This window comes from Vulpes lagopus, chromosome 2, assembly GCF_018345385.1.
Source record: "Vulpes lagopus strain Blue_001 chromosome 2, ASM1834538v1, whole genome shotgun sequence".
Lineage (NCBI taxonomy): Eukaryota > Metazoa > Chordata > Mammalia > Carnivora > Canidae > Vulpes > Vulpes lagopus.
This window is the reverse complement of record NC_054825.1, coordinates 5,761,803-5,788,326: the sequence shown is the minus strand read 5'-3', so window position 1 is coordinate 5,788,326 and position 26,524 is coordinate 5,761,803. Positions and strand designations below refer to the sequence as shown.

The following is a 26,524-nucleotide window of genomic DNA, read 5'->3' as shown; positions in this document are numbered from 1 at the left end:
ACTAAATCCAAGACTTAATTCTTCAGACAGACTACATCCATATCCAAAATTCTGATAAGTCCAAACAAGGAGAAAGATAAAGACAGAGAAATGGATATAATTATAGGTATAAAATTTAAATTCCAATCAGCTACTACACATTCTTTATACTAATAAGTCTGAAAACATGGATAGAAGATTTTCCAGGAAAGGTTGTTACCAAAATTGGCTCAATAAAGAAATAGCAAAACCAATGGCCATGTAAGTAGTTGAAAATCTGTAAGAGATTTATGTTCCATAGAGATTCTGGGCCCAGATAGCGTTAAGGGAAAGTTTTGAAAGCCCAAACGACAGATTATTCTTGTATTATTTTTACTGTCCCAAAAAACACACACACACAGTCAAAGGCAGGACAAAGGAAACTTGAGGATTATGGCTGGTTGCTGGAATGGCCCTAATACTTCATTCTCCACCATCTGAGCCCTACTGAGCCCTTTGCTTTGGGACTGAGATTTAGCATTGCAGCTCCTCCTGCCAACCCCACATGCCTGGATTTTGGGTTTGGCTACTCGACATGGTAATGAACGCTAGTAGGTCTGACCCAAGCAGAGGTTAGAAATGGGCTTGAGCCTTAGAGCTTGTTAGTTCTTGTGTGTCTGCCAGCCCCATGAGAAGATGCCAGGGCTAGCCTGCTGGCGGGATGGGGGAAACTCATGGAGCAAAGCCCACAACCACCAGATCAATAGTCAGTGCCCCCCCCCCAACCCGAGACAAGAACTGCCCCATATAGATCTCTGACTCACAGACTCAATGCTTGCTTTATGGTTTTAAGCCACTGAATTCGGGGCCAATTTATTAAGCAGTATTATTATGTCAGTAAACAACTGAAGACCACTTTGCCTTCCTAATTTAGATGTGAAAAATCTTAATTAGAATACTAGGAAATTAAATTCAGCAGCATATTAAAATATGATATACCTTAAAAGAGTTAGATATGTCCCCCAAATGTAAGCATGTTTTGAAATTGGGAAGTCCACCAATGAATAATTATATCAAAATGTTAATGAATATTTGCATCAGAGGGTCAAAGGATTCAAAGAGGAGAAAGGAAAAGATGTGGTGTCTCAGTGTCTAAAAGACAGTTAATAAAATTCAATAGCTAATGCTGATTCTTAAAAATTCCTATTTTAAAACTAGAAACAAATTCTTCCATAAAATAATGAACTTTCATCTTAAATCTATAGTCAATATCATAATCAATGGCGAAAAAATCAGAGGCCTTCCCGCTAAAGCCCAAAACATAAAACGGGATGCCTACTATTTGCACAAGTTTTTAAACTTCTTTATATTTGAGGGATTATAATAAAGCAATAAAAAAATTCAGAGAAATAAATGTAAGAAAAATTATTTATAGGTGATATGATCAGTTACCTAGGAAACCCAAGGAAATCAACTGTACATCTACTAAAACCAGCAAGATATTTTAATAAACATGCCAGTCCCAGAATGCATATATATAAATCAATACAAAAACACTATTACTGAAATAAAATTGAAAATTGGATCCCATTATAATGACAAGAAAAGAAAAATAGCCAAGGAGGGGGGGAAACCTAAAAAATGCTTCGAGAGGAATGGATGATAATGCTGCTCATCCAAAATTATGGCTCACAACAGGGCAGTGTCATAGCATATAAGTAGCTCTTAAAAAACAAGTGAGAGAGGACAAATACCTCAATAACAAAGTGATCCAAGGATATGAACGGACAGCATAAAAACAGAATCATAAATTGTTGGTAAACATAAGGAAGAGAAATCCAACGGCACTAGTAGGTATTTAAAGAGAGTCTCCTTCCCCAACTCCTCCGCCTGCCCTTGCTGTGTGTGCAGGAACTTACTCTTGGCCTCGCTCCCTGCCCAGCCCCCCCAGGGAAGGGGCAGTGACATCTGTGATCCAAGGCCTTGGGAGGAGGAGTTGGCTGTCATGGCTCACTTCCCTCTCTGGCTCTCCTCTCTCTTCTTGGATCTGCCTACAGCACATTTGTTCTGGCCTGCCTGCTGCTCTGCATGGAGGACAGTGATCCTTCAAGGAGGTGAGATGGCACCAAGGCCACTCAACCCCAGGCCAAAAGCCAAATTCTCTTACAAGCTTCCTAGTAATAATGGATAGTTTGATCCCCAACACTCAGCCTCCTGAGCAACCAATGTGCTCTGAACCTAAGAAGGGAAGAACAACAGTTCTAAAAATGTATGTTAAGGGGCACCTGGGTGGTTCAGTAAGTTAAGTGCCTGACTCTGGGTTTCAGCTCAGGTCATGATCTCTGGGGGGTGGGATCAAGCCCTGCACCAGGCTCTACACTGCATGGGGCGTGCTTGAGATTCTCTCCGTCTCCCTCTGTCCCCCTCCCCCATGCATGCATGGACGCATGTGTGCTTTCTCTAAAAAAATAAATAAATAAAACCACTCCATCCAAAAGAAAACAGGAAAAGGATATAGGGCATGTATAAAAGAAATAGAAAAATAATGAATTTCAACTCCCGTGTGAATAGTTTAAATATAATTAGATGAAATGTTCCATTTATTTTTTAAAGATTGTATTTATTTATTCATGAAAGACACACAGAGAGAGAAGAAAGACAGAGACACAGGCAGAGGGAGAAGGAGGTTCCATGCAGGGAGCCCGATGCAGGACTCGATCCTGGGACTCCAGGATCACACTCCGGGGCTGAAGGTGGCGCTAAACCACTGAGCCATCCAGGCTGCCCGAAATGTTCCATTTAAAAAAAGAGAGAGAGAGAGAGAGAGACCCTCAGAATGAATTAAAATGCAAGGCCAACTAACTAGTTACGGTTTGCCAAAAAAAAAGTGCACTTTGAGTATAACTACAATAGACAGGTTGAAAGTAAAAAACAATAATAATAATGCAAAAAGATGCTCCATGAATACATATGTATCACTAAGCATAAGAAAGCTGAGGTGGTTGAACAAATATCCAAGTAGACCTAAAAGAATTACTACATGAGAAACAGACGAAATTTTGTAATGACAAAAGGACATATGCGGACATTAACAAGGTGGGGAACCTACACTAAGAGTCAAAATATGTAAGAAAGAAATAGATAGAACTGAAGGGAGAAATAGACCAATGGACAGCGCTAGGTAAGGTTACACTACTCGCCCAGCATCGGTGAACAACCGACCAGTGAGCTTCTAGAAGATTCGATCGCACCATCCACCAAGTCTGCCATATGTAGAGCACCTTCACCCAACAGTTGCAAATACCACTTTCCTTCCCACTGCTTGTGGAATGAACACTCAGGACACAGACCACACACTGGGGTACAAAACGAGTCTCGACAGATGTAAAGACCAAAATCGGAAATGATCTATTATGTGATCACAAAATGAAATTAGAAATGAAAAACAAAACGATATCCTTTTACATTCTCAAATACGTGGAAATTAAGCAATGCATTTCTATGGAAGCCATAGGTCAAGGAATTAAATTACAGGGGGGAATTTAAAATATTTTTAGCTGCATGATAATACAAACACAGCCCTTAAAAATCTGTACTATGTAGCTAAAGATGTGCTTCCGGGGATATTTCTATTTCTAGACGGTTCTGTGGGAAAAAAAAATAAATAAAAAGAGTTTTGTGTCAAAAACCTAAGGATCCACCATAGGAAGCTAAAAGAAGGGCAAAATCAAAGACAAAGTAGAAAGAAATACAAAAAGGTTGAAGGCTGGAAATAGAAGACAAAAGAGAAACTCTTTGAAACCAAAGTTGCTTGTGGTACTGATAAAATGGTTAAGCCCTTACTTAGCAAGGTGAAAGAAAACACGACTTACCAATTTCAGGAAAGGAAGAGGGCGACATTAATATAGAGATAAGGGTATTACAATAAGAAAAATACTATGAAAAATGTTATGCCAATAAATTGAACTCAGAAGACATGAGTATGTTCCTTGGAAGTCACAAATGACCAAAGTGACACGAGAACGAGAAACACCTGTCTGGCCCTCTCTCTGTTAAAGAAATTGAATTCACAACCAACGCCCTCCTCCCAACATGCACACGCACCTGCCCCTCTCGGCAGACAAAGGATGGACATTTAAGAAATACCAACAATCCTACACTAAGTCTTGCACAAAATACGAGAGGAGGGAAAACCTCCCTAACCCTCATTACGAGGCCAACAAAACCCTTAGACCAAAACCAGACAAGAATATAATGAGAAAAATATTGCAAGCCACTATCTCTTGAACATGGACTTAAAATCCTTAATAAAAGATTAAGAAATTAAATCCAGTACTGTCTTTACGCACACATATACACACACAGAGGGAAAGAATGGGCAGCTCATTTGTGGATCTAAATCATCCATATTCCCAGGACTATACCTAATTAGGCCACCCTGTTCTTATTTATTTAAAACTTTTCAGCCACACGGATTTCATCATTCCTTTGATAACCTACTTCAACATTTTGTGATCTGGGCTTAGTTTTTAGGCTACTTCTACAAAGGACCCATGGTAAACCACCAAGAGAAAAATGTATTACAAAAATAAATAGGGCACAACCTTAAGAAATGTACTTTTAAAATTATTGTGAGTTTATCAACAATGGACTTTGATGTTCTCAAACAGTTGTGTATAAAAATGTGTTTTTCCCCCAAACCACTGAAATCATCCAGCGTGGACATAAATAAAAGGATAACCAAGGTCAATGTAAGGTGACAATATAAAACAAAGTAAAATTTGTGAATTCCAAATTAGCCTGATGTGAGGTTTTATGTTTTGCTGTTGTTTTTGTAGTTGGCGGCCCGTTAAGCTCCATTTCAGAGTCCTTTTATTCCCCAGCTGAATTTTCACTTCAAAGGTTTAAAATGGAGTAAAGAGAGAATGAAAAGAAAAACGTGAATATACAGCTGGCTTTATCTTCACCTGGTCACTAGGTGCTGGCGAGAAAAACCCCAGCCCATGGCAGCCCCCGGTGCCCCATACCCATCCCTCCGCCCTGGGCGGCTTCTCAGGGAGGTCGTGGGAACACGCTCGAGCTCATAGGGACCTCTTCTGATTTTTTATTAAATTATCAGTTCATGTCTTCTACCCAATACAAAAATAATATTCCAAGTAGAATTTCATATATTTCCCAGAGATGTTTCTTTTGGATCGCTCCAAGATACTAACCACCGGGGCGCCTGGGCGGCTCAGTCCCGTAAGCGTCGGCCTCTTGATTTTGGCCCAGGTCATGATCTGGGGGTCGTGGGATGGAGCCCCGAGTCCTTGCTGAGCACGGAGCCTGCTTCGCCCTCTCCCTCTGCTCCTCCCCCTGCTCTCTCGTTCTAAGAAATAAAATCTTTAGAAAAAAAAAAAGATAGTAAAACTACCCCTTCTGCACCAAATATTAGGACACGTGGTCTTTTTAAAGATCGTCCAAACAGGCGTCCTGTACGTGAGTTGTCCGCAGACCAAAGTTCAAGCAGGAGGAGGGCTTGAGGGGACCACCCTGGCTGAAAAGGAACAGCAGCAGGTGAAGGGGGCCAGGAGCTCAGGGCCAGAACCTCTGGAGCAGCTGGGACGCTCGGTGCGGGGGACGCCGTGACGTGGATTTGGTCTCGGTCACCTGGCCCTTAACTGCTGCCCAGGAAGACACACGGGGGATCCAGTGCAACGAGCCCTGGGACAGAGCAGTGGTGCTCCGAGGGAACTTGGCAGGTGGCACCTGGTGGGCGGCAGGCGGGGGCAAGGGCGCAGACGCCGATGCCCAGGGTGACCTCCCGCGGCAGGTGCACGGGCTGTGGGCAGTTAGGGGCCTGGAGGCCACTGCACAGAACCACCTTCCCGCTAAGACGCCGCTGCCACCTCCGATGCCGGGCACGTCTGCAGACCAGCTGCCGCTGCCACAGCCCCACGCTACCTAGTTAACACCTGGGGGAAGGCGGACAGTGAAGGCGGCTCCCAGGGACCTCTGCAGCCCGCTGCTCCCATCCCTGCGCAGCCTCCTCCCTGGGAGAGGGGCCGGCCTGCCCGCCTGTTTCTAACCCACAGAATATGCAACTAGGTTACAAATCTTGTGGCTTCTGTCTTTCTAGCACATTCTCTCTGCTGTCTTCTCAGCTTACTTGCTGGGCTGAAACCAGGTGTCATGTTGGACAGGGAAGTGAGGGAGGCCTCCGGCCAAGGGCCAGCTAGGAACTGGGACCCTCAGGCCAACAGCTCTCAGGGAGCTAAGCTCTGCCTGTAACCACGTGAGCCTGGAAGCAGAGCCTTTCCCAGTGCAACCTTCAGATGGACGCCTGGCCCAGCGGTCACCTTGCTTGCAGCCCGGGACAGAAGCCAAAGAAGGGGACACAGCTGTGCCCATGTTCCTGACCCCTCAAACTGTGGGATCAGAGCGTGTGCTACTTTAAACCACTGAGTTATGCTCACTTGTGACACAGCAATAGATAACTAATGCATTTGGGTATGTGCATTTATAATTTAAATATTTCTACAGCCGTCATAGATAGAAGTGACCAGGGTGAGTCCTCTAGCTTGTGAGAGAGGACACATAATTATCAAGCAATAAGCTACCCTGGCAGAGAAAACATACATTAGCTATGTCCACACATGTCCCTTGAATGCAAAATCAAAAGGTCAATACAGTTGGGCCCTGAAAATGGGTCCTTAGCCCTCTCTCTCCTGTCAGTCCCTGTGGGGCAGGACCCTCCCCAGGAAAAGTCTCCAGCATCTACACAGAGAACAGCTCAAGTGTCATTCTACCCAGCGTCTTCCTGGCAAGATGAGCTACTCTCTCCTCAACCCTGATACCCCAAGATCAACACAAGATGGGACAGCTGTGAAGGGTTCCCAAAGGGCACTGGGGAGTCATGGTTCATTCCAGGGGAGCCGAGGCTAAGCCACTGTGGGCCTGAAATCCACCATCTAGTTTGGTTGTGGCTCAGCCTCCGAGAAGACGGAGCCAAAGCAAATAGCAAGTGCCCTTTGCCTCAGTTCCCTTACCTGTAAATTGGAAATAGTTGTAGCACGTCCCTCCTGGGACTGTCATGAGATTTTAGTGAGAGGTTCACGTAGAGGGCTTAATCCAGCATGTGCTGGATGCCCAGCTCCATGCCAGGGCCATCACAATGACAGGTACTAGTATGCCCACTTCCTTTGCCTAGTTGTCTATTTGGACAGTACTTCTTGTGCATGATCCTGCTGTGCCACCCGCCTGCTGGGTGACCGTGTACCAGTTGAACTTCCCAACCTTGGCTTTCATATCAGGAAAGGTGATTGCTCATGGTATCTCCTGCCCAGACCCACAGTGATGCACCGAGGTTGTGTGTAAGCTCCTGGACCAGTGCTGGCGTATGGAAGTTACAAAAGCAAACACTCCTTTATGGAATTCCTTCATTCTGTCCTCAAAGTGAGAGCACGGACCCTCAGGAAATAGGACTGTCGTCCAGGTACACAGGTAAAACTAACTACGAGTGGAGTGCGGTCTCAGAATGTGTTGAGCTAAGACTCAGTGGACGTTTTTTGAAAATGCATTTGGTTCTTTGCAACTCAAGGGAAAAGGTAGCCAGAACCAATAGTTTAAGATTCAGGAGATAAACAATCTTGGCAGTGAGGGGGAAAAATACCTTTCCATTTACTTATCTTCTTTCCTACAAATTGGGAAAAATAACATCCACATCCAGTCTTACAGGGAAACATTTTTGTCAGAGTCTGGAATGTTCTAAATTTTCCTGACTAGAAACACAAGGATGCAGAGCGTCTAAGTGGCCATACTGCTGCAATCCCATGCTCTAATTGGTAATTAGCACAAAAGAGCTTATCTGCATGCTTCATCCACAGAATGTCAAAGATTCCTATTTCTACTTAAATCCTACAAACACCTACCTAGCACCTTGATGAGCATTTTGCATTTTAGATTTTATTTTCCTTGTAATCCTACTCTCAGGACTCCTCCCAAGCCCCTTTCTCAACAAGCCAGTGGAAGGTGAAGGCTGGGAAAATCATGCCCCTGGCCTGGGTCTCTGCCATCACTCGTGTTCTCTCCAGCCCTATGCTGAGCCTGCAGCACGTCCCGTAAGTGGAGAAGAAGGAAACTAATATATATGTGTGTGTATATATATATATATATATATATATATATATATATATATATATATTTTTTTTTTTTTGCTATACCCAAATATATCTGACATTATTAGAATGATCTCAAATGATCCTGGTTAACAGAGATGCCCCCACCCCAGACTAATAAAAACAAAGACTGAAACATAAGATTTCAGGCCGGAGGAGAAGAAACAGAGCCATCCTGTTCTCCCAAACCTCTGCCTCCCCAGTGTCGACCTCCAGGATTAACCTGCCCACCCATCTTCCAACAGCAGGAGGGACGGTGGCCCATGGAAGCTGAGAACTTTGTGCTTCCCAAGGCATGAGCCCTACGTACATCACTGAACCGACAGTTGTACCTACTATGTGCCCCTCAGCCTTAAGGAAGGACTCAAATCACAAAATGCTCTGCCCAACATGCCCATACTTCAGTGCTCCAACAACTCAGCGAGGCAGGCTGTAAACTTCTTCTCTCTTTAATCGTTTTTAATTTTTTTTTTAAGATTTTATTCATTTGTTCATGAGAGACACACAGAGAGAGGCAGAGACACAGGCAGAGGGAGAGCAGGCTCCTTGCGGGGAGCCCAATGTAAGACTCCATCCTGGGACCCCAGGATCATGACCTGAGCCAAAGGCAGATGCTCAACCACTGAGCCACCCAGGCGCCCCTAAATTTTTTTTAATGTGGGGCTTGAACTCACAACCCTAAGATCAAGACCTGAGCCAAGATCAAGACCTACTTACCTGACTGAGCCACCAAGGCGCCCTTGTATCCTCAATTCTTCTGTGACAAAGAAGGAAACTGAGGTTCAGAAAGATTGAGTAGCTTCCTCAGGCCACGCAGCTGTAAAAAGGCCAGGCCTTCTCAGCCCAGGCCCGTGTGCTGGCATGACCCCTGGCGCCCCTCAGTGTCATCACTGCAGTGCGAGAACACACGGCACTCTCAACCCCACTAACTCTGCATGGAGGTACCTCCAGGAGCGAGGGAGGTTAAAGAACTCTCCTTACGCCCATAAGAGGAGCAGAAGCCTCTACTAGAGATCTTTTCAAGCTTTACAACAGTGGTCTTGGGACGCCTGGGTGGCTTAGTGGTTGAGTGTCCACCTTTGGCTCAGGTCGTGATCCCAGGGTCCTGGGATCGAGTCCCACATCGGGCTCCCTGTACGGAGCCTGCTTCTCCCTCTGCCTGTGTCCCTGCCTCTCTGTGTTTCTCAGGAATAAATAAATACAATCTTTTTTTAAAAAAAAAAAGTTGCCTTGACTTGGCCTTTCAAACTGTCCCATCTTGTCCCTCTGCCACGCCTTTGAAATCACTTTCCTACTGAACCTCTGTCACCAACACGGTGGCCCTCAGCTGTGCCGAGTCAGAAAGAAGGTTGAAAAGCACTTTTTCAGGGTGGGCAGAGATACGAGAAGGGAGGAGAGTCCCTCAACCATGTGGAAGTGTGACTGGAAGTTTCAGGGGGACCATCTACTATAGCCGAGGAACAGACTTTCCCTAAGAAACTGAAAGGGAAGTTTCATGAATCGAATACGCTAAATCCAAATTTTAGTAACAAATCAGGCATCTGATTTGAGATAAATCAGTAGAGGATTCATTCTGTATGGGATCATGTTATTCATTCCAAGAGTTACAAGATACGCAGATGAGTGTTTCAATCACCAGCTTACCCCATTATACAATCCTCTCTCTATATTAGAACTTTAAAGTATGGAACAAATTCAATATACGTCCTGGAAGGCTCACATGAATGGAATTCTGTTGACACCTCCGCTGGCAGAGGAGCGGCTTCTGGGAGTGTATTCCGGCCTTGTTTCCCAGCTGTTCACATTCTGCCTCAGCCAGAGGAAGATGGGAACAGCTGACGGCTTCACCCCCAAAGCTCAGCTTGGCCCCATCATTAGCACATCTCACCCCTGCAGCTGCCAAGGCAAAGACTAACATGCCAGCAGGAAAGCAGCTGACTCGCTTTTCTGACCAAGCTTTGGCATATTGGAAGCTGAGAACCAGGGTGCCAGGTGGGTTCAACTCATTTTTCTGTACATCTGTAGCATCGACTCACTCTACATGCCAGGAGGTGAGCAGCTGTGTCTGTTTTTCTCACCATAACATCCCCAGTGCCTGGCACAAATCTGAGATTGCTGTAGGCAAATAAATTTGTTGACTAAGATAACCCAGTGTTGGGGACTCCCAGTCTGAAAGCATGGTGGACTGAGCTGATTCGAATAGAAAATTTGGTCAAGACAAACACATAAAAGTCTTAAATTAAATGTGGGGTTTTTAGAGTATATACATAACAAAACTAGAAAGAAAGGAAAGGAAATTACCAGGATCCATAAACTAAAAAAAGAATTCGTAGCCAGTGCATTCCAAATAATGCCAATGCCATCAGTGCCATAGAGAACCATCAAGATACAGGTCCACAGTCTAGGAACTGTCAGTTTAATGTTGGGCAGTACGACTGCAAACACAGGAGATGGGAACTGGAGCAGGACCCCTGCATAAAGCCAGGATCCTGCAAGACTGCCCTTCCCAAGTTCAAGGGGCTAGAAAAACTCTACCAAATGCCCCAGGGAAACTGCAAAGTGGAATGTCTACCCAGAGAGCTCATGAGGGTTAGAGGGTCACCCAGGAGAAATCAAAACCTCCAGTTTTCATCACATGGGTGTAGAGACCTATTGGTCTCTTATAATAATCATATATTACACAATTCCCAAAATGAGAAATTAACATAAAAACTGAGCTCAGATGAGTGGAATCCTTGAAATACCCATCATAAGTAAATGCTGCACTAGACTCCTCATAATCCCAAGTGCATAAGACTCCCATGGAAGCAGTGGTAGCGGATGGGAAAAACTGAAAATGAGTTTGCAATTCAAAATTGCAAGGAGAAGAGATAACATATGACAATACAGATTCAGCACCCTAAGGAATAGAGAAAAATCTAAAAGGAATATATGTGTATATATGTATCCCTTTTATATCCCCATCCTCCATCTCCCTAAAAGTTTTGAAGACATAGAACACATAAAACCATAATGGAAAAAATTTTTAAATTATTTGTAAATGATCTGGCAGGTTTAAAAGATTAAAAAGCTTCTATAAATGAAAAATAAAAGGCATTGAAAATGCAAAGTAAGTCCATAGACAGTCTAAACAGCAATATAGACATTGCTTGAAAGAGACCTGGGAAATGAGCTTTGGGCCCAGAGACATCAGAGTGGCAGAAACAGAAATTAAAAGCAGTGCGACTGAATGATAAGGTCTCATTACATATCATCAAAGTCCAAAGAAGGTAACAGAGAAAACAAAGCAAAATAGTAATTGAAGAGGTGATGATGAAGAATTTTGAATAATTGGCTGGATTCGAGACACATGTCAAGAGGGGATATACACAAATTAAAAATCAATGCATATCAAAGATATAAAAACTTCAGCACCATAAAACAAACAAGTGAAAAAAACAAATAACAATCTTAAGAGGAACCAGATAAAAAAGCAGGTTTAGTTCAAAGAAATCATCATTAAACTAAAGGCTTCTCAACAATAATAGTAGAGACCAGGATACAATAGATAATATCCACTGAAGGACAATAATCATCAACCTGGAATTCTATACATAGTTAACCTAACATTCATGAGAAAAAGAAAACAAACATTTTTTAGGCAAATACAGAGAATTTGCTACCTGTAGATCTTGAATGAAAGACTACTTTGATAAAAAGCAAACTAAATCCAGGAGGCAGAAGTAGTTTGCAAGAAGCCATGATGGAAGAGAGGAACTGGTTACACTGGACTAATCTAAAATATCCAGGACTGTAAAAAACAAAGACAAAGTCTATCATTGCCCCATGACATTTTTGATAATGTGTTTCAAACGAGAATAAAATGCTAGATAATAACTGGTGGGAGAAGAGATAAAAGGCACTAAGCATGCTTGGCCTATAGTACTGTTTGAGGGGAGGCTAGAGTTACTGACCACCTCTACACTTTGGTGCCTGAGGTACAAATGTTAAAAATTTAACAGTACTACTAAAATTGAGGAAATGGAATATATAACCTCTAAATTAACAGAGCTGGACAGAAGTAGATGTAAATAATCCTTCAGTAATATAATAGATAGAAAAGGAAAAGTATCTAAAAATAGCAATGGTAACTTGAGAAAAAATAGAAGAAAAGTTCAAAATTTTCAAAAGTCACAATAAATGTAAATGCATAAAACTAGTTGGTTAATAGGCAGCAATTACAAAGTTTTAAAAATCCAGGCATATTTTCTTTATGATGGACACTTGTGAAACATAACATGGAAAATTTTTATGTAAAGAGATGGGAAAAATATACCAGAAGAGTTTTAACCAAAAGAAAATTGATAGAGTAATTTTGTCTTAGACAGGGGCACCTGGGTGGCTCAGTGATTGAGCATCTACCTTTGGGTCAGGTCATGATCCCAGAGTCCTGGGATCAAGTCACAAATCAGGCTCCCCATGAGGAGCCTGCTTCTCCCTCTGCCTATGTCTCTGCCTCTCTGTGTCTCATGAATAAATAAAATCTTTTTAAAAAGATAATAAACATCTTAATGGTGAAAAGCTAGTTATTCTCACTGAAGTTCAGAAACAGTCCAAGGACACTTGGAATCACCATTTTTGTTTATCATTATAATAAAGGCGCTAGCCAATGAATGAAGAGATAGAATGCATAAGAACTACAAAGAAAAAAACAAAATTTACAATCACTTTCTGGTGATAATTCTTTTAGAATTTCTATAAAATCAATTTAAAAACTATCAGAATAAAAATCAAGCAAAGTCACTGAATTCAAAAGTAAAACACAAAAAGCAGTAATGTTCATTTATACTAAAAACATCAATGAGAACTTTTTTAAAAAAGATATAAATCCAAAAAAAAAAAAAGATATAAACCCACAAATAAAACAAGATTAGCCATAAGCTGGTATTTGTTGAAGCTGAGAAACAGAGAAGTGTGTTCATTACACCAGTCTATTTTTGTAGGTGTTTAAAATTTTCCATATTAGAAAATGAAAACTTAAAAATAAAAATAGTGATAACATTCAGAACAATAAATCTGTTAGGTACTCAGGATACCTCAAAATATATCTTACAGAGATGTGCAAGAACTTTAAAGAAAAAAATTATTTAAAACTTATTGAATAACATTAAAAAAATATGAACAAAGAAGTGACCATATTCATGAAGCAAAGCTTTGATGTCATGAGGTAGTCAATTCTCCCTCAAACTAATCTATAAGTCCCCATAGGGTATTTTGCAGAACTTATCAAGATATTCTAAAGTCTCTATGAAATACTAATGTTTCAAGAATAGTTCAGAGAATTTTAAAGGAGAGGAAGAAGGGAAATTAATGTTCTTTGAGCACTTAGCATGACCTGTCCAAAGCACTTTCCATGCATTATCTCATTTACTCCTCCCCACACCCTTGCGCTATTATTATCACCATTTTATGGAGGGAGAAACTGGAGGAAAAAAGCTTGCACAATTTGTGTGAGGTCTAGAGTGACCAATCTTTAAGGTTTGTTCTACACTAAGGGTGTCTTGCAACAGGGGATCCTCAAGTGCTAAAACTGGGAAATTCCTGACAGCATAGGATATTAACCACTTTCCTAAGGTCACATGTCATTAACTGGGTGGCACGGCTAATATGTAAACACTGGCAAGGTGACCTCAGGGTCTGCCCTCTACACCACTATATGTCAACCAATTTAAACACTTAGGACTGATTACCAAGTACAGAAACTTGAATGCAGGAGGATGCTGGAGATAGGATAAATAAATATCCAACAGGATAGGGAACCCAGAAGCACATCTATCTATACTTGGTATTTATCAGAAGGGAGAAAGGATTCAAGAGATGTTAACCAGAATGACTGGTTATCTTATCTATATGTGAAAAAAAAAAACAAATGCGGAATTCCTACAATAAATAAAAAATAAAGTCCAGTTATATTAAAAGTTAAAATTTAAAAGAAATAATAATAATTATTATTATAAGTGGGCTCCACACCCAGCATAGAGCCCAACACCAGGCTTGAACTCACAACCCAGAGATTGAGACATGAGCTGAAATCGAGTCTAGCAAGTCACCGACTGAGACATTCAGGTGCCCCTAGAAGAAATTATTTTTAAATCTCCATTGGAGTTTAGCAAAGAGAAAAATATTTAAACAAACCTAGAAAACTGGGCAAATGATAAGACTAAATAAGTCAAAGAAGAAACACAGAAAATAATACAGACATATAAAAAGAGTCTTAGAGTCTCTAGTAATCAGGAAATTGACAAAATAATGAAATAGTTCACATCCGGCTTGGTAACATTTAAAAGTCTGAAAATGTCAAATATTTGCAAAAACACAGGTAACCAGAACTTTCTGACAAGTAGGCATGTCATTTGGTACAACCAATTTAGAAAGCAATAGAGCAAAACATATTAAAGTGGAAAACTGGCATACTGTGTAATTCATTTGTAACAGATTCTCTAGAGCCCACGCCTATACAAGGAGACAGGTACAAGTATCCCTGCTCCACTGCAGTATCAGGAAGTTGGGAAAAACATATATTTATCACTAGAAATTCACAATTTTGGCTCATTCAATTAAAAGAAATGAAGAAAGCACACGTATCAACATGAATGTCTTTAAAAACATTGATTTAAAGATAGCAAGTTGCAGAAGGCTCTTGTATACAGTAGGCTACTATTCACATAATATTTAAATACAAAAAATATTGATTAGGGATATGTAGGAGATGAGGCTGCCCAATTTTTTAAGGAGTTGTCTAGAAGCTGAGCTCTTAATATCGCCTTGGAAGGACATGAAAGCTTAAGAGATAAAAAAAATATATCAATACGATGCTGAATTATTTAGGTTCTCCATCCCATCTATCAGTTGGAGGCAAGGTATATTGGGCATTAAATTAACACACAAGGATGCAGAATGAAAAACGAGCTGAAGGAAGTATGAAGATTGAAGTGGCAGCCTGTCAGACAGCATGACACTCAGTGCACACATTTCAGTTGGCAAACAAAGTTGTGGCTTAAAACTAAGCCAAACTATAATCTCATTGCTAGAGATGTTTTAATTAGGCCAAAGACATAGTACACAGACTACAAAATGCTCCCCAGGGCTAGGTTAAGACTAGTCTCCGTCATGAGATAGCCTAGAGACCGCGCTACATCTGCAACTTGGCAGATATTCACCATCTGAAGCTGTGGTTTCCTCCTCTGTAGGGTGAGGGCAATAGCAGGACCTGGGGCAAGACTCTCAGATGAGGATGATATGAGGTGGTGCATGCAAAGATCTCAGAACTGCCCCAGGCACCAAAGCACTCAATAAATGCCTTTTTAAGTAACTATGTGCTAGTATAAACACTTTGGGTTTAATAAAATACTAAACAAACATATAGAGAAGTAGCTACTAAAAATGCATAGAGACTATTTCTTGAAACATTTTGTCCAGATTATATCAACTTCACTTTCTCAACCCCAGGGAGCTGATAATTAAAGAGTTGTACATACCACAGAGTTGTTTAATACAGCTCCCAGTGGGTACACAGCCAAAGGGCTATATGGCTAGCCATTTGGCATAGAAGAAACATCTGAAAATGTTTTTCACACCTGTCTTTATAAATCATAGATACAGCAGGAACAGTTCATCTTAAAAAGGCTTCTGGAACACAAAACAAAAAAATTTTTTTTTGCAATTGTAATGAGTTCATTACAGCATCATCTACACCAGGAGGAAATATGTTTAGCATCTTTACGTGATGCAGTTGGATTGCTTTTTAAAAAAAAATCTTCAGTTTCCACAGCTGCAACATCTATCTAATTAGGTATATATTGACTTTGAGCATTTATAGATTTTTAAAAGAAAGTTTTAAAACATTTAAAAATGGATGTAATTTTTGTTTCCACAAGGAAGGAACAGAAAGAGCCAAGTAACAATTAAGAGAAAGAAAGTATGTCTATGTGGAAGGAGTGGGAACAGAAGCAAGGGCTGACTTCTGAATGTACATGGCAGACCCACAGGTGTTTATCTGCACTCCCTCCTGAAACCCCACAATAAGGAAAAACAATAATAACAATGATTTTAAAAACAATGCATTGGAGAGAAGCTAACAGGTAAGAGAGAGCAGCAAAACTTTCAAAGATGGAGGAGGATAGATGAGTGATTTCCTACTTAGCGGAAGAGAGGGGGCTGGAACCCTGCTGCTTAGGGAAGAGGGAAGCCATCGAGAAGGTGAGATGGATGAGCATAACCTGAAAATGGTTGGAAATGAGAGGCAGGGGCACCTCTGATGGCCAGTACAGGCTGGGCTGAAATATCATCCAAAGAAAAATCAGAGCCCTAGATTCCTTGCAAAGCTACCATGGCAAGGGGATGGATCCTTCCTCTCTGACAGATAAGGAGATGTATCTTCCAGAGACTCTGAAGCAGAGAGGTTCTGTGAACAAGGACCCCAGGCATAGCTAAGGTAGAGAAAGGAAGCAAGGAGCCAAATTGAAAACAAAATGATGAATTAAAAACAACAACAACAACAACAACGCACACTTAAGAGTGAAACATCCACTTTAGCCTTGTTCCCCTTGCTCAGCTCACAGACCTCCTAGTCAGGCTTCAATCACTTCTGCAGGAGGATGCACAGTTCTCCTTAGGGAAAATGGACCAGCCTGAGAAATAAAATATAGTCAGTGATGTATGAAGGTCCCTGCAACAAAGTTCTGCTTTAGAAGCACACAGAACATGCAATCAGCCTCTTAGTGCCTCATAATTGAATATAAACAACCAAAATTCAGAATTCTGAAGAAATTCAGAGATTAAAACAAATGGGGATGGAGAAGAACCTCAGAGCTCATGATGCAAATGAAGTTAGCAAAAAAAAAATGCTCAAAAGATAAAAATACGCTCCAAGAGTTCACCAAAATCTTACATTTTTTACAAATAAAAGGGGGGTGGATAACATTCATAGAACAACAACAACAACAACAAAAACACCTCCTGGAAATAACTGTCTGGTAGAAATAACAAATTCAATAGCAAGATTAGAAAATGAAACTAAACAAAGTCTCCAAGAAAGTAGAACAAAAATACAGAGATGAAGAATAAATAAGGCAATTAGAGAATGTTTGCAGGTGATTGGGACATCCAGCTAACAACAGTTTCATAAAAAGTATGACAGAGAGTAGTAGGGAAGAAATAATTGAAGAAGTAGTACAAGAAAGTGACTCAAATTTCATAGCATGGATTTTCAAACTGAAAAGGGGCCACAGAGTTCCCAGCACGATAACTGACAAGAACTTCATTAAAGCAAATCATCATGAAATGTAAAAATATTAGGGATAAAAAAGATGATATTAGCCTCCAGGAAAAAAAAAGTCTATATAAAGGACTGACAAAGTGCTATCAAGTTCTCAAGCAGCAATGGGCATAGAGACAGTAAAGAAATATCTTATAAAACGCTGAGGAAATAGGCCTTCCATGCTGAAATTTTATACCTAAACAAACTAGCAAAAGTGGAATACACACACACACACACACACACACACATATATATATACACACACACACAGTTATTTTTATGCAAGGTATGGCGGGCACATGTGCTGACCCATCTTACTTAAAGAGCTCTCTTTTGTTTAAAATACCAATGTGCACTGCTAAAAAAATTAGGCACTTTTCTATTTTTTCCATGCAGTTAGCAGTGGCCCTGCATCACAGGCTGACCAAGAGAAAATCTGCTACAAAGGTTTCTGGAAGTATTCTTATTTTCCTGCTAAAAGAGATTTGATGGGCTCTGCCCTTTGCCTCTTCGCCCTTCACTGCCTAGAATTCAGATATGATGCTAAGAGGCAGAGCAGTTATCATGAGACCATGGGGCAGAAGCATAAAAACAAAAGTCAACACATGAGGACGACAGTTACAAACAAAAGTAAATGTTTGGGTCCCTGAGAGGCTTAGGGATGCACTACACCAGCTATTAATTACACTGCTTATTTCAGAGCTGTGTGTCATATAAAGGTAAAGAAAAAAAAAACTTTTAAAAAAATTCTGTAGTCAGGTTTTCTGTTATTTGCTACTGAATATTCCTAGCAAGTTATCAAGTAGTTTCATCATCCATGCACCCATCCTTAGGAAGTTCCTAGAAGATGGGCCCTCCCAAAAGTAAGGAATAAGCTATGAAAGAGAAAGTTATGGTGCAGAAACAGGTGATCCCACAGAGGAAGGATGCAAAATGAATTGCAAGCATCTCAGTAGTAAGTGTAGGCTTGAGACAACAGCTGCACTGTATCCTAAAAAGTAACTAGTTTATATTGGAACAAAAGGATAAAGGGCTCCAGGAGAGAGAACATTAAATAAAAATAAATGATGGATAGATTACCTGATGTGTTTGATCATGCTGAAAGGAATTTAATAGTTCTCCCAGAAAGTCTGGAAGGTAGAGATTGGTATACAGGAAATAAAGCAAAAACAGGTGTTTTTTTAAAAAGCAATTATTAACTCTGGGAAAAACAAAAAGTTGCAAGAGGTATGAAATGGAATCATAGAACACTGTGTGGCTCAATTGTGAACAATATTTGCAGTCTTCATAGAGCAAACATTGAATTTTGTTTTTTAAAAATTATGGCAACACTATACTGGAAAGTTGGAAAGAAGAGATGCCAGTGTGGCTAGAGTAGAATGAGGAAGGAGGGGAATGGTAAGAAAGGAGATCATAGAGGAAAACAGGGATTAGGTTATCCAGAGGTTTGAATTTTCTTTCCTAAGAGCTGCAGAAAGCCACTGGAGAGTTTTAAACAGGAAACCAGCATGATCCAACTCATGATTGAAAATGATGACTTTGGCTGTAGTATTGGGAAGAATACACTGTGCAGGGGCAGGAGGGAGAGCCAGCAGACCAGTTAGGAGGCTACTCTAGCAAGGATACGAGGCTTCTGCAGAAGAGGGGGCTGCATTGAAATTGAAAAGGGGGGCTGGGTTGGGGAAGGCATACTTCGAAATGGTGGGCAGAGGGCAGATGGGAATCCATCTTAGAGGCTGGTAGCTTTTAGGGAGAAAGGCATGACCTTCCATGTGTTAGCAGGAGACATCTGGAGAAGGCAGAGGGTGTCCTCACTGAGTTGGGAAGGCTGGGGGAGGAATGGATTCAGGTGTAGAGGGTACGGGATCTAGGGTTCTGTTTTGGACCTCTTGGGTACCAGGTAGACAACTGTTCTGAGTCATGGGGTAACACACAGGGAGACAACCCCCAGCATATACTCTGCCTTCAACAAGTAGTAATTCCTCCTTTTCTCTTGCTAACACAGAGACATGTTTTATTATATGCTTGGATTTTTAAGCAACTGCAATGCTAGGATTTGGGGGGCACTGACTGATCTAAGAACTGATACTGAGAATCCAAAGATAAACAAGCAGTGAATCCTGGGATATCACAACATATACCCCACTCAAAATGTTTAGGTCTAACCGGTTTTGTACTCGAGTCATATCTACCCCAGGGAAAAACTCTCTCCACCAAAGCTGCAGTCATAAAATAATAAAAGTTCCCCCACTCCGTGAAATAATTTCCCTTTATTAGCCTGAGTAAACATCTTCTTCCAAAACAGATAATTCATATTGTCCGTGCTCAGTGGACCTCAGTCTATGTGTGCGGAGCATATGCCAAGCTAAGGACCACCTCGGGCACTTGGGAGATTCCGTTTGAGTCTCAAAAAGTCCCTTCTCAACAAACATTCAAAAGGACCAATTTCTACAAAAGCCTTTTTGACTACTATTATTTTCATTTGCAAGTCATAGAGCTCTTTAAACAGTCAGCACTATTCTTTCTTGGCTCCCCCAATTGTTTTTCACTGCTTCGTGCAATCCTTTTATTTAATCATTAATTCCCCAATTGGTCTTCATTGCTGAGCGGCATTTTAACGAGAGCTGGGTTTTAGCCACATTACAGTAGATGTGGTGGGGGCGGAGGGCAGCAGTGGCAATTGCAAAATAAAACGTACCATAAAGTGGTAACGGCTCATGATTGAGGCCAGTTGTTGAAAAATAAATGCCTGTTAACGGAGAACCATAGACATTGAAGTCGGAGGCCGAGGCAGGTCATTCATTGGTAGGCAGACAGCGCCTCTGGCGGCAGAGACACCGCACTGGCGGCGCCCAAGAGAGAAGCTGCTGAATTTTTAAAAAGGCACCTGCTGGGTGAGTCCTCATCATGCAAAAACAAAAGCTCCACAGGTGCCCAGTTTTCAGGGGATGCCACTCGAGGAGCTCTAGATCCATAAAACAGCTGTCACACCTACACTTTTTGTTAACTTCGAAAGGGGCTGTCGCTTCACACAGGTTGATTTAAACGATGATTTATTGCCCAGACACTGACCAAGTGGCGGGAGGCGGAAAATTTCTGCTCCAGTTTGGCCGCCACTGACAACGGGGGGAACGATCTCGAATTAAAAAAAGAAAAGAAAAGAAAAGAAAAGAAAAGAGAAGAGAAGAGAAGAGAAGAGAAGAGAAGAGAAGAGAAGAGAAGAGAAGAAAAGAAAAGAAAAGAAAAGAAAAGAAAAGAAAAGAAAAGAAAAGAAAAGAAAAGAAAAGAAAAAGGTGGGAAAGAAAACTAAAGAAGTAGATGAGTTGACTTAAAAAAAAAAAAAGGAAGAGCGCTTGGCACATGCGCCAACGGGCACACCTGCGGCCGAGGGGATGGCTCACCTGTGTCACTGTGCCCCCCCCCCCGCTCCAGGTGCATCCGTGGGGGTGGAAAGTGGAAACCTGTCGGAGGGCGCCTGGCCCAGGACTTGGGGAGTGGGTTCGCTAGGGGAGGGGGCCAGGAAGAGGAGCCGACGCACACCATCCCGAGCCACACGTGTACTGTCAGGGCGCAGGCACCCTGGCAAAGGGCACCCCGAGGGGGAGGCGAGCAGCCCCGAGGCTGTGCCGTCCGGGCTCCGCGCTGGCATCGTCCGGGCCCCGAGCCAAGCGCGCCCTCCTGCACCCCCATCCCCGGGCACTGGCACCTCAGGGAGCGGGGCCCCGGGGCTCTGGGCACATGCGCCCCGCGCGCCCCCCGCGAGGTGTCCCGGTGCGGACGAGCCCCCCTCCCCCAGGGCTGGACGGGAGGCCCGGGGAGCCCCGCGGGCGGGGACACTTACCTCGGGCCGCGGGGGGCGCCAGCAGGGCCCCGGCCAGGGCGAGCAGGAGGGCGCGGGCGGGGGGCGCTGCCATGGTGGGCGGCCTCGGGCGCAGCAGCTCTGGGGCCGGGCGGCGGGCGCTGCACCATCCCCCGCGGGCGGCGCCACCCGAGGGCTCTCCCGCCGCAGGGACGCAGCCCCGGAGCCCTCGCGCAGCGCCCGCGCCGCCGAGGAGCCAGGCTAGGCTTTCATTTTTTTGAAAAAAAAAAAAAAAAAGTTTCCCCCCCCAATCCCCCGCCCGCCCCCGGTGTGTGCGTGTGCGCGCGCGCGCGGCTCTGGCACGAGCCGGCCTTGACCGTTGCAGTGAGTGAGCGAAGGGTCCGAGTTGGCCCGGGACGAGGAGGACCGGCGGGGACGGCGAGGGCGGGCAGGCCTGTGAAATGGATCCACGGCCGGCGGCCCCCGCTCTCATTACCACGGAACAAATTAGCGTCTCCCCCGCCCGCCCGCGGCGTCCCGCGGGTCCTAGAGACCGCTCGGGCCCCCCGCCCCCCCCCCCCGCCAGGGTCCCGCCCAGACCCGCGGCTCGGCCCCCCCCCCACCACCTGCCCCCCCACCCCCACCCCCACCCCCACCCCCACCCCCGGGGGCGGCTCGGGGCCGCGCGCCCCGGCGGCACAGCACAGACGTGGCTCGGTGGCGGCGCGGGCGCCCGGAGCGCACACCTCCCCGCCCCGGGATGATGTGGCCGCGGGCCCCGGGGCGCCCCGCTGCCAAGAGCACACGCGGCTGCACGGTCCAGCTTTCCAGGCTGAGGCTGGAAACGATGACTCGGCGGCTCGCTCCCCGGGTAGCGGGTCTGAGAGGCCGTCCTGCGTGCGCCCCGGCGTGCGCCCCCCCAGCCCCCCGGGGCCTGTGCCCTCCGCGCCCCGCCCCCCACCCCTCGGACACCGCGGCCCTCAAGAGCCATCTCGGACCCCCAGGGCGCAAGACGGCCTCTAGCCATTGCGCTGTGGATGCACTGCTGTAGGTTTGGGGTTGCTTTCCCCACCCAGGGCACGGCCCCACAGAGGGCTCCCCAAACCTTCCCGATCCTGGAGAAGCATCTGAGTGTGTCCCCGCTGGAAATACAGGTTCCCGGGCGCCCGTCCACGCGTGCGTGTGTGTGTGTGTGTGTGTGTGTGTGTGTGTGTGTGGCCCGGGGAGCGCGGAGGCCTGGGGAACCCGGGCCAAGCCCCCCCCCCTCCCGTGGAGGGCCTTGCCTGGGGTCGAGGCCTGGCTCTTGGCCATCTCGGCCCTCTCCCCCAGAGCCGCCCCGAGCCCTGATGTCCATTTGGGTCACAGGACCTGCCCTCTCCAAGACGGTGGGGATCCACAGCCAGGCATCCACGCTCAGCGAAGGAGCCGGGTGTGTCAAGGATGGTGGCCACCACCCGCAGGATCCAGTGACTTCCCACCAATTCCTGGCAGAGCCGGCGTTCCAGGGGGCAAACACTCCCTTTACGGTGTTTCAGGTTCCTCGGGAAAGTAGCTTTCCTATCTCCCACGCACTCAAGGGGGTATTTGCCATGTTCTCAAGAACCACCTCAACCCTTTCAACAAAGTAGAGGCCTGTAAAACACACACACACACACACACACACACACACAAACCGGAAAGCCAGGGGCACTAGGCAAAGGGCCCACCTTCTGTGGGCCTGGGCACCTCAACACTCCATCTGGAAACAAGGCCTGGGTCTCAGCCCCAGCTTAAATCCAGCCCTGCTTACTCCCTACACCCCCCGCCCCCCCACTTTCTCTGGTCATTCATTCCCTCCATCAACAATTAGCAACACTAATGTGAGGGACTTGGGAAACCAAAGAATGAGAAATGCCTTTGGCCTTCAAAGACTTTTCCGTCTGGCAGGACAAACTGATAAATCAGGGCTATCGAACGGCGTGACTGGTTACCTAACCTGCCTAATAATCACTGGGCTGCTCCTTAACCGCTACATGATTCACGAAGGGACCCCGTAGGATGGCAGGATCGCGCTAAAGTAAATGCCGCCGGTGCATCATTTCAAGATCCCAAATATATGGAAGAAGAAAGTGTAGCGTAGAGAGCTGAAGAGGCTTCCCCGCCGTCCCGGGGCTAAGGACTTGGTCAGAGCCGACGCCGGATCTGCCCGCAAACACAGCCTGTGTCTTCAGCCCTGACTTCCAAGCTTCAGGTCCAGCATCTGTTAAGTGAAAGTAAAACACAAGCCTCCCACGTGGTGGTGAGCAGTTAAATAAGCTAATACAGTGCCCCGCCCCCAGCCCACGGGATTCCGGAGGGTTTGCTAAGATTTCAAATGCCCCGATGTTTGCACTGGACGTTATTATTAGGACGGTCTGGGAAGTTTCAGCAACTACCCAGTGGTTCCGATACCTTGGTTCCCAGAACGTTCAGCAACGCTGTGCAAGGGGATCAAAAATTGTTTCCTTTGAAGTCTGGGCGTCAGACTAGTTTGAGGAGGACTCTAGCGGGACTGGCCTCTTGAATCTTTGTGAGCGGACTAATTTTTTTATTCATAACGGACCTCCTATGTGCTGCACATAGGCGGGGGCTTTATATGGTTTCTAATGATCCATTCCTTTTTGTTCTTCTATATTCAGCTGTTACTCTTGACCGTGGAAGTCCAGTTGTTGTTTTTGACTCTTTCCAAACGGTTAAATGTACCCCAAGACTGTCCTTGGTTTGTTTTTGGAATGAAAGAAAATAGCCAGCCAATGCGGGGGGTAGGGGGGTGGTAAGTAAGACAGGAAAGAAAATCCTAGCCACAGTCCTGGTGTCTCAACCATTTAATACCCCGCATCTGTGAAGCAAGGAGCCTGGACTGACACTCCATCCATAAAGACTTCATGCTCGTCCATAGCAGCCGGCCGGGCAGAGGGAACCTTCCATGCGTCCGGCAGATGGTTGGCCTTTAGATGGGAACCGTGCCTCCTCATTCACAGGAAATAGAAGCCGACATGGCATTCAATACTGGATTGTTAGGTCATGGTATGGGGTCAGAGGCCAGGATCTGCTCATTAAAATTTCAGATAGATGGCCTGTTGTCCCTTCCTTTCCAGAAGGATTGACCTTTGCAATACCGTTTCCTGTGTGCTATTTTTGCTGAACAGCCTGGGCATTCATGAGCAGGGCACTTACCACTTACCCAAGCTCACACTGAGCTCAATCCACTTTGCGTACAAGCCGATGAGAAATGGAGGCAGATTTTCCTAAGCCGGGATCTTACAGGTAGCCACTCCTGACTTCTGTAAAGGGTCAGCCTCCCCGCAGCTTGACCCAGCGATGGAGCTGCAGACGCAGCCTCACAGAACAGCTTTCATCTATCGGCGCACAGTTCCCAAGCTTCCTGCAAAAGTAAACAAACACCATCGCCCGGTGATTAAGATTCTTGGGAATCTTTTTAATTCCATCTCTTGGAGGGCTTGAAACTCATGACCCCCTCCGTCCGTGATAACATGGAGTCCGTTTCCTTTTCATAGATCTCATTTCCAGAATCCATGCCTCACTTCAAGAGGTTTCTCAGTTCTCACTTCAAGAGTCCCCAAGAAAGAATTCTTTGGGGGAACCAGGGTCAGAACAGACACAGAAGATCATCTAGGCCAGCTCTTTCCAATGCCATCTATGCTCATCTATAGTGCCCTGCCACTCGATCATCTAGTATCTCCTTGTATGCCTATTGTGATGGGGAACTCACTACTGGTCACATAAGAGAGCCCATTTTTAAGCACCCACGAGTGATTGACAACACCCAGGAGGAACAGAGAGCCACCCCGTGGACAGAATGCCAGGCGTGGAGCTAGCACCCCTGGCTGCACTGGCCTGTTCTTTTCCACTGTCACTGGGATGGGCCGAATAAACAGGCGGTACTCTGAAAAAAGAAAACAGGGAATCTCAAAAAGAAACAAGAACTCACAAGAATGACCAAATATTTGAAGATCCTTCATCATTCAAGAAGTAAAGCTTACTCTCCTTCCCTTTTTGTGTGGGCCGGGCTGGAGACGTATCCTAAAGAATAAAATATGGCCAAAGTGACCATGCGTGAGCTCTGAGACTAAATCATGAAAGGCAGGAGTGACTCAGGTCACTCACTCTGAAGAGAGCCGACTGCCGGTCCAATGGGGAAGAACTGGGATGGGACACAGCTGTCTCCCGCCATCAGCCATGTGAGGGGGCTACGGTGGAAGCAGAGCTTCCAACCCAGTCCAGTTTTGGCAGCCCAGGGCAGTGTCCGAGAGATCTCACGGCCAGCCCACCCGCGAGGCGGCTCCCAAATTCCTCACCCACAGAAACTGCACGAGATAATGAATGCTTATTGTTTTCAACCACTAATTTTGGGGGCTAATTTGTTACACAGCATTAGATAACTAATCCACACCCAACAAAGCAAACCTTCCATTTCCACCAGAAAGTCTGCAAGGATTTTAATATCAAGGGCACCTCCCTTCTCATTTGGGTTTTGAATATAAGTCACGGATGGATGCAGGGCGCCTGGGTGGCTCAGTCATTTGAGCCTCTCACTTTCGGTTTCGGTTCAGGTCATTATCTCAGGGTCCTGGGATCAAGCACCACATCCAGCTCTTTGCTGGGTGCGGAGTCTGCTGGAGGTTCTTTCCCTCTGCCCCTCCTCTCTCTCTTTCTCTCTTTCTCTCCAATAACTAAATAAAACCTTTAAAAATTAAAAAAAAGTCATAGATGGATGGCCACAGGCCTCAGCTATGCACCAGCAGAATTATCAACAGTACCTTCCATTCACTCTCACAAGCACCATGGTTTGTGAACCAACTGTACAGTTATCCGATCTGTAGATTAGTGTCTTTGATGCCGGGCATGGACACGCAAGCTTGATTTTGCATCTTGACCCAGTTCCTTGTAGGAATGATGGTTGAACGTGTGATTGGGCTCACCCCGTGATGGAGAGTGCACCTGCCGGTGTAGCCATGGCCACCAAAGCACACCGTCTAGGGGTGTGGACTCACAGGCTCTCTGCGAGGATTTTCACGCCGTGATCTGATCTAAACTGCCACTTCCGGAAGTTGTGATACATTTTTTTACCAGCTGCCAAAGCACAGGCCGGCATTTACTGCCGACTGGATCGTGAACACATCAAAGAGAAAATGTGATTAAAGGTCATGCTTGCTCTTGGATGGAGGGACCCACCAGGAGAGGCAAAGACGCTCCCACCCGTCCCGGCCCAGGTTTCTGCCCCGAAAAAGAGGCACAGGCTCCGCGCAGCCAGGAGAGCCGGGCCTGGGGGCC

At 44.9% G+C, this 26,524-nt stretch overlaps 1 protein-coding gene across 2 annotated transcripts in view; it reads right to left on the bottom strand.

Moving 5' to 3' along the window:
• ADAM12 (ADAM metallopeptidase domain 12) overlaps window positions 1–21,898 on the bottom strand; it is a 331,063-nt gene extending 309,165 nt beyond the window's left edge. Inside the window, exon 1 of one of the 2 annotated variants that reach the window (XM_041745566.1) lies at window positions 21,254–21,898. In XM_041745566.1, the coding sequence (XP_041601500.1) occupies window positions 21,254–21,704 (451 nt within the window). In that variant the 5' untranslated portion in view covers window positions 21,705–21,898. The remainder of the gene's footprint in view (window positions 1–21,253) is intronic. The other variant, XM_041745567.1, reaches the window with a different exon arrangement.
• Window positions 21,899–26,524: the final 4,626 nt, after the last annotated feature.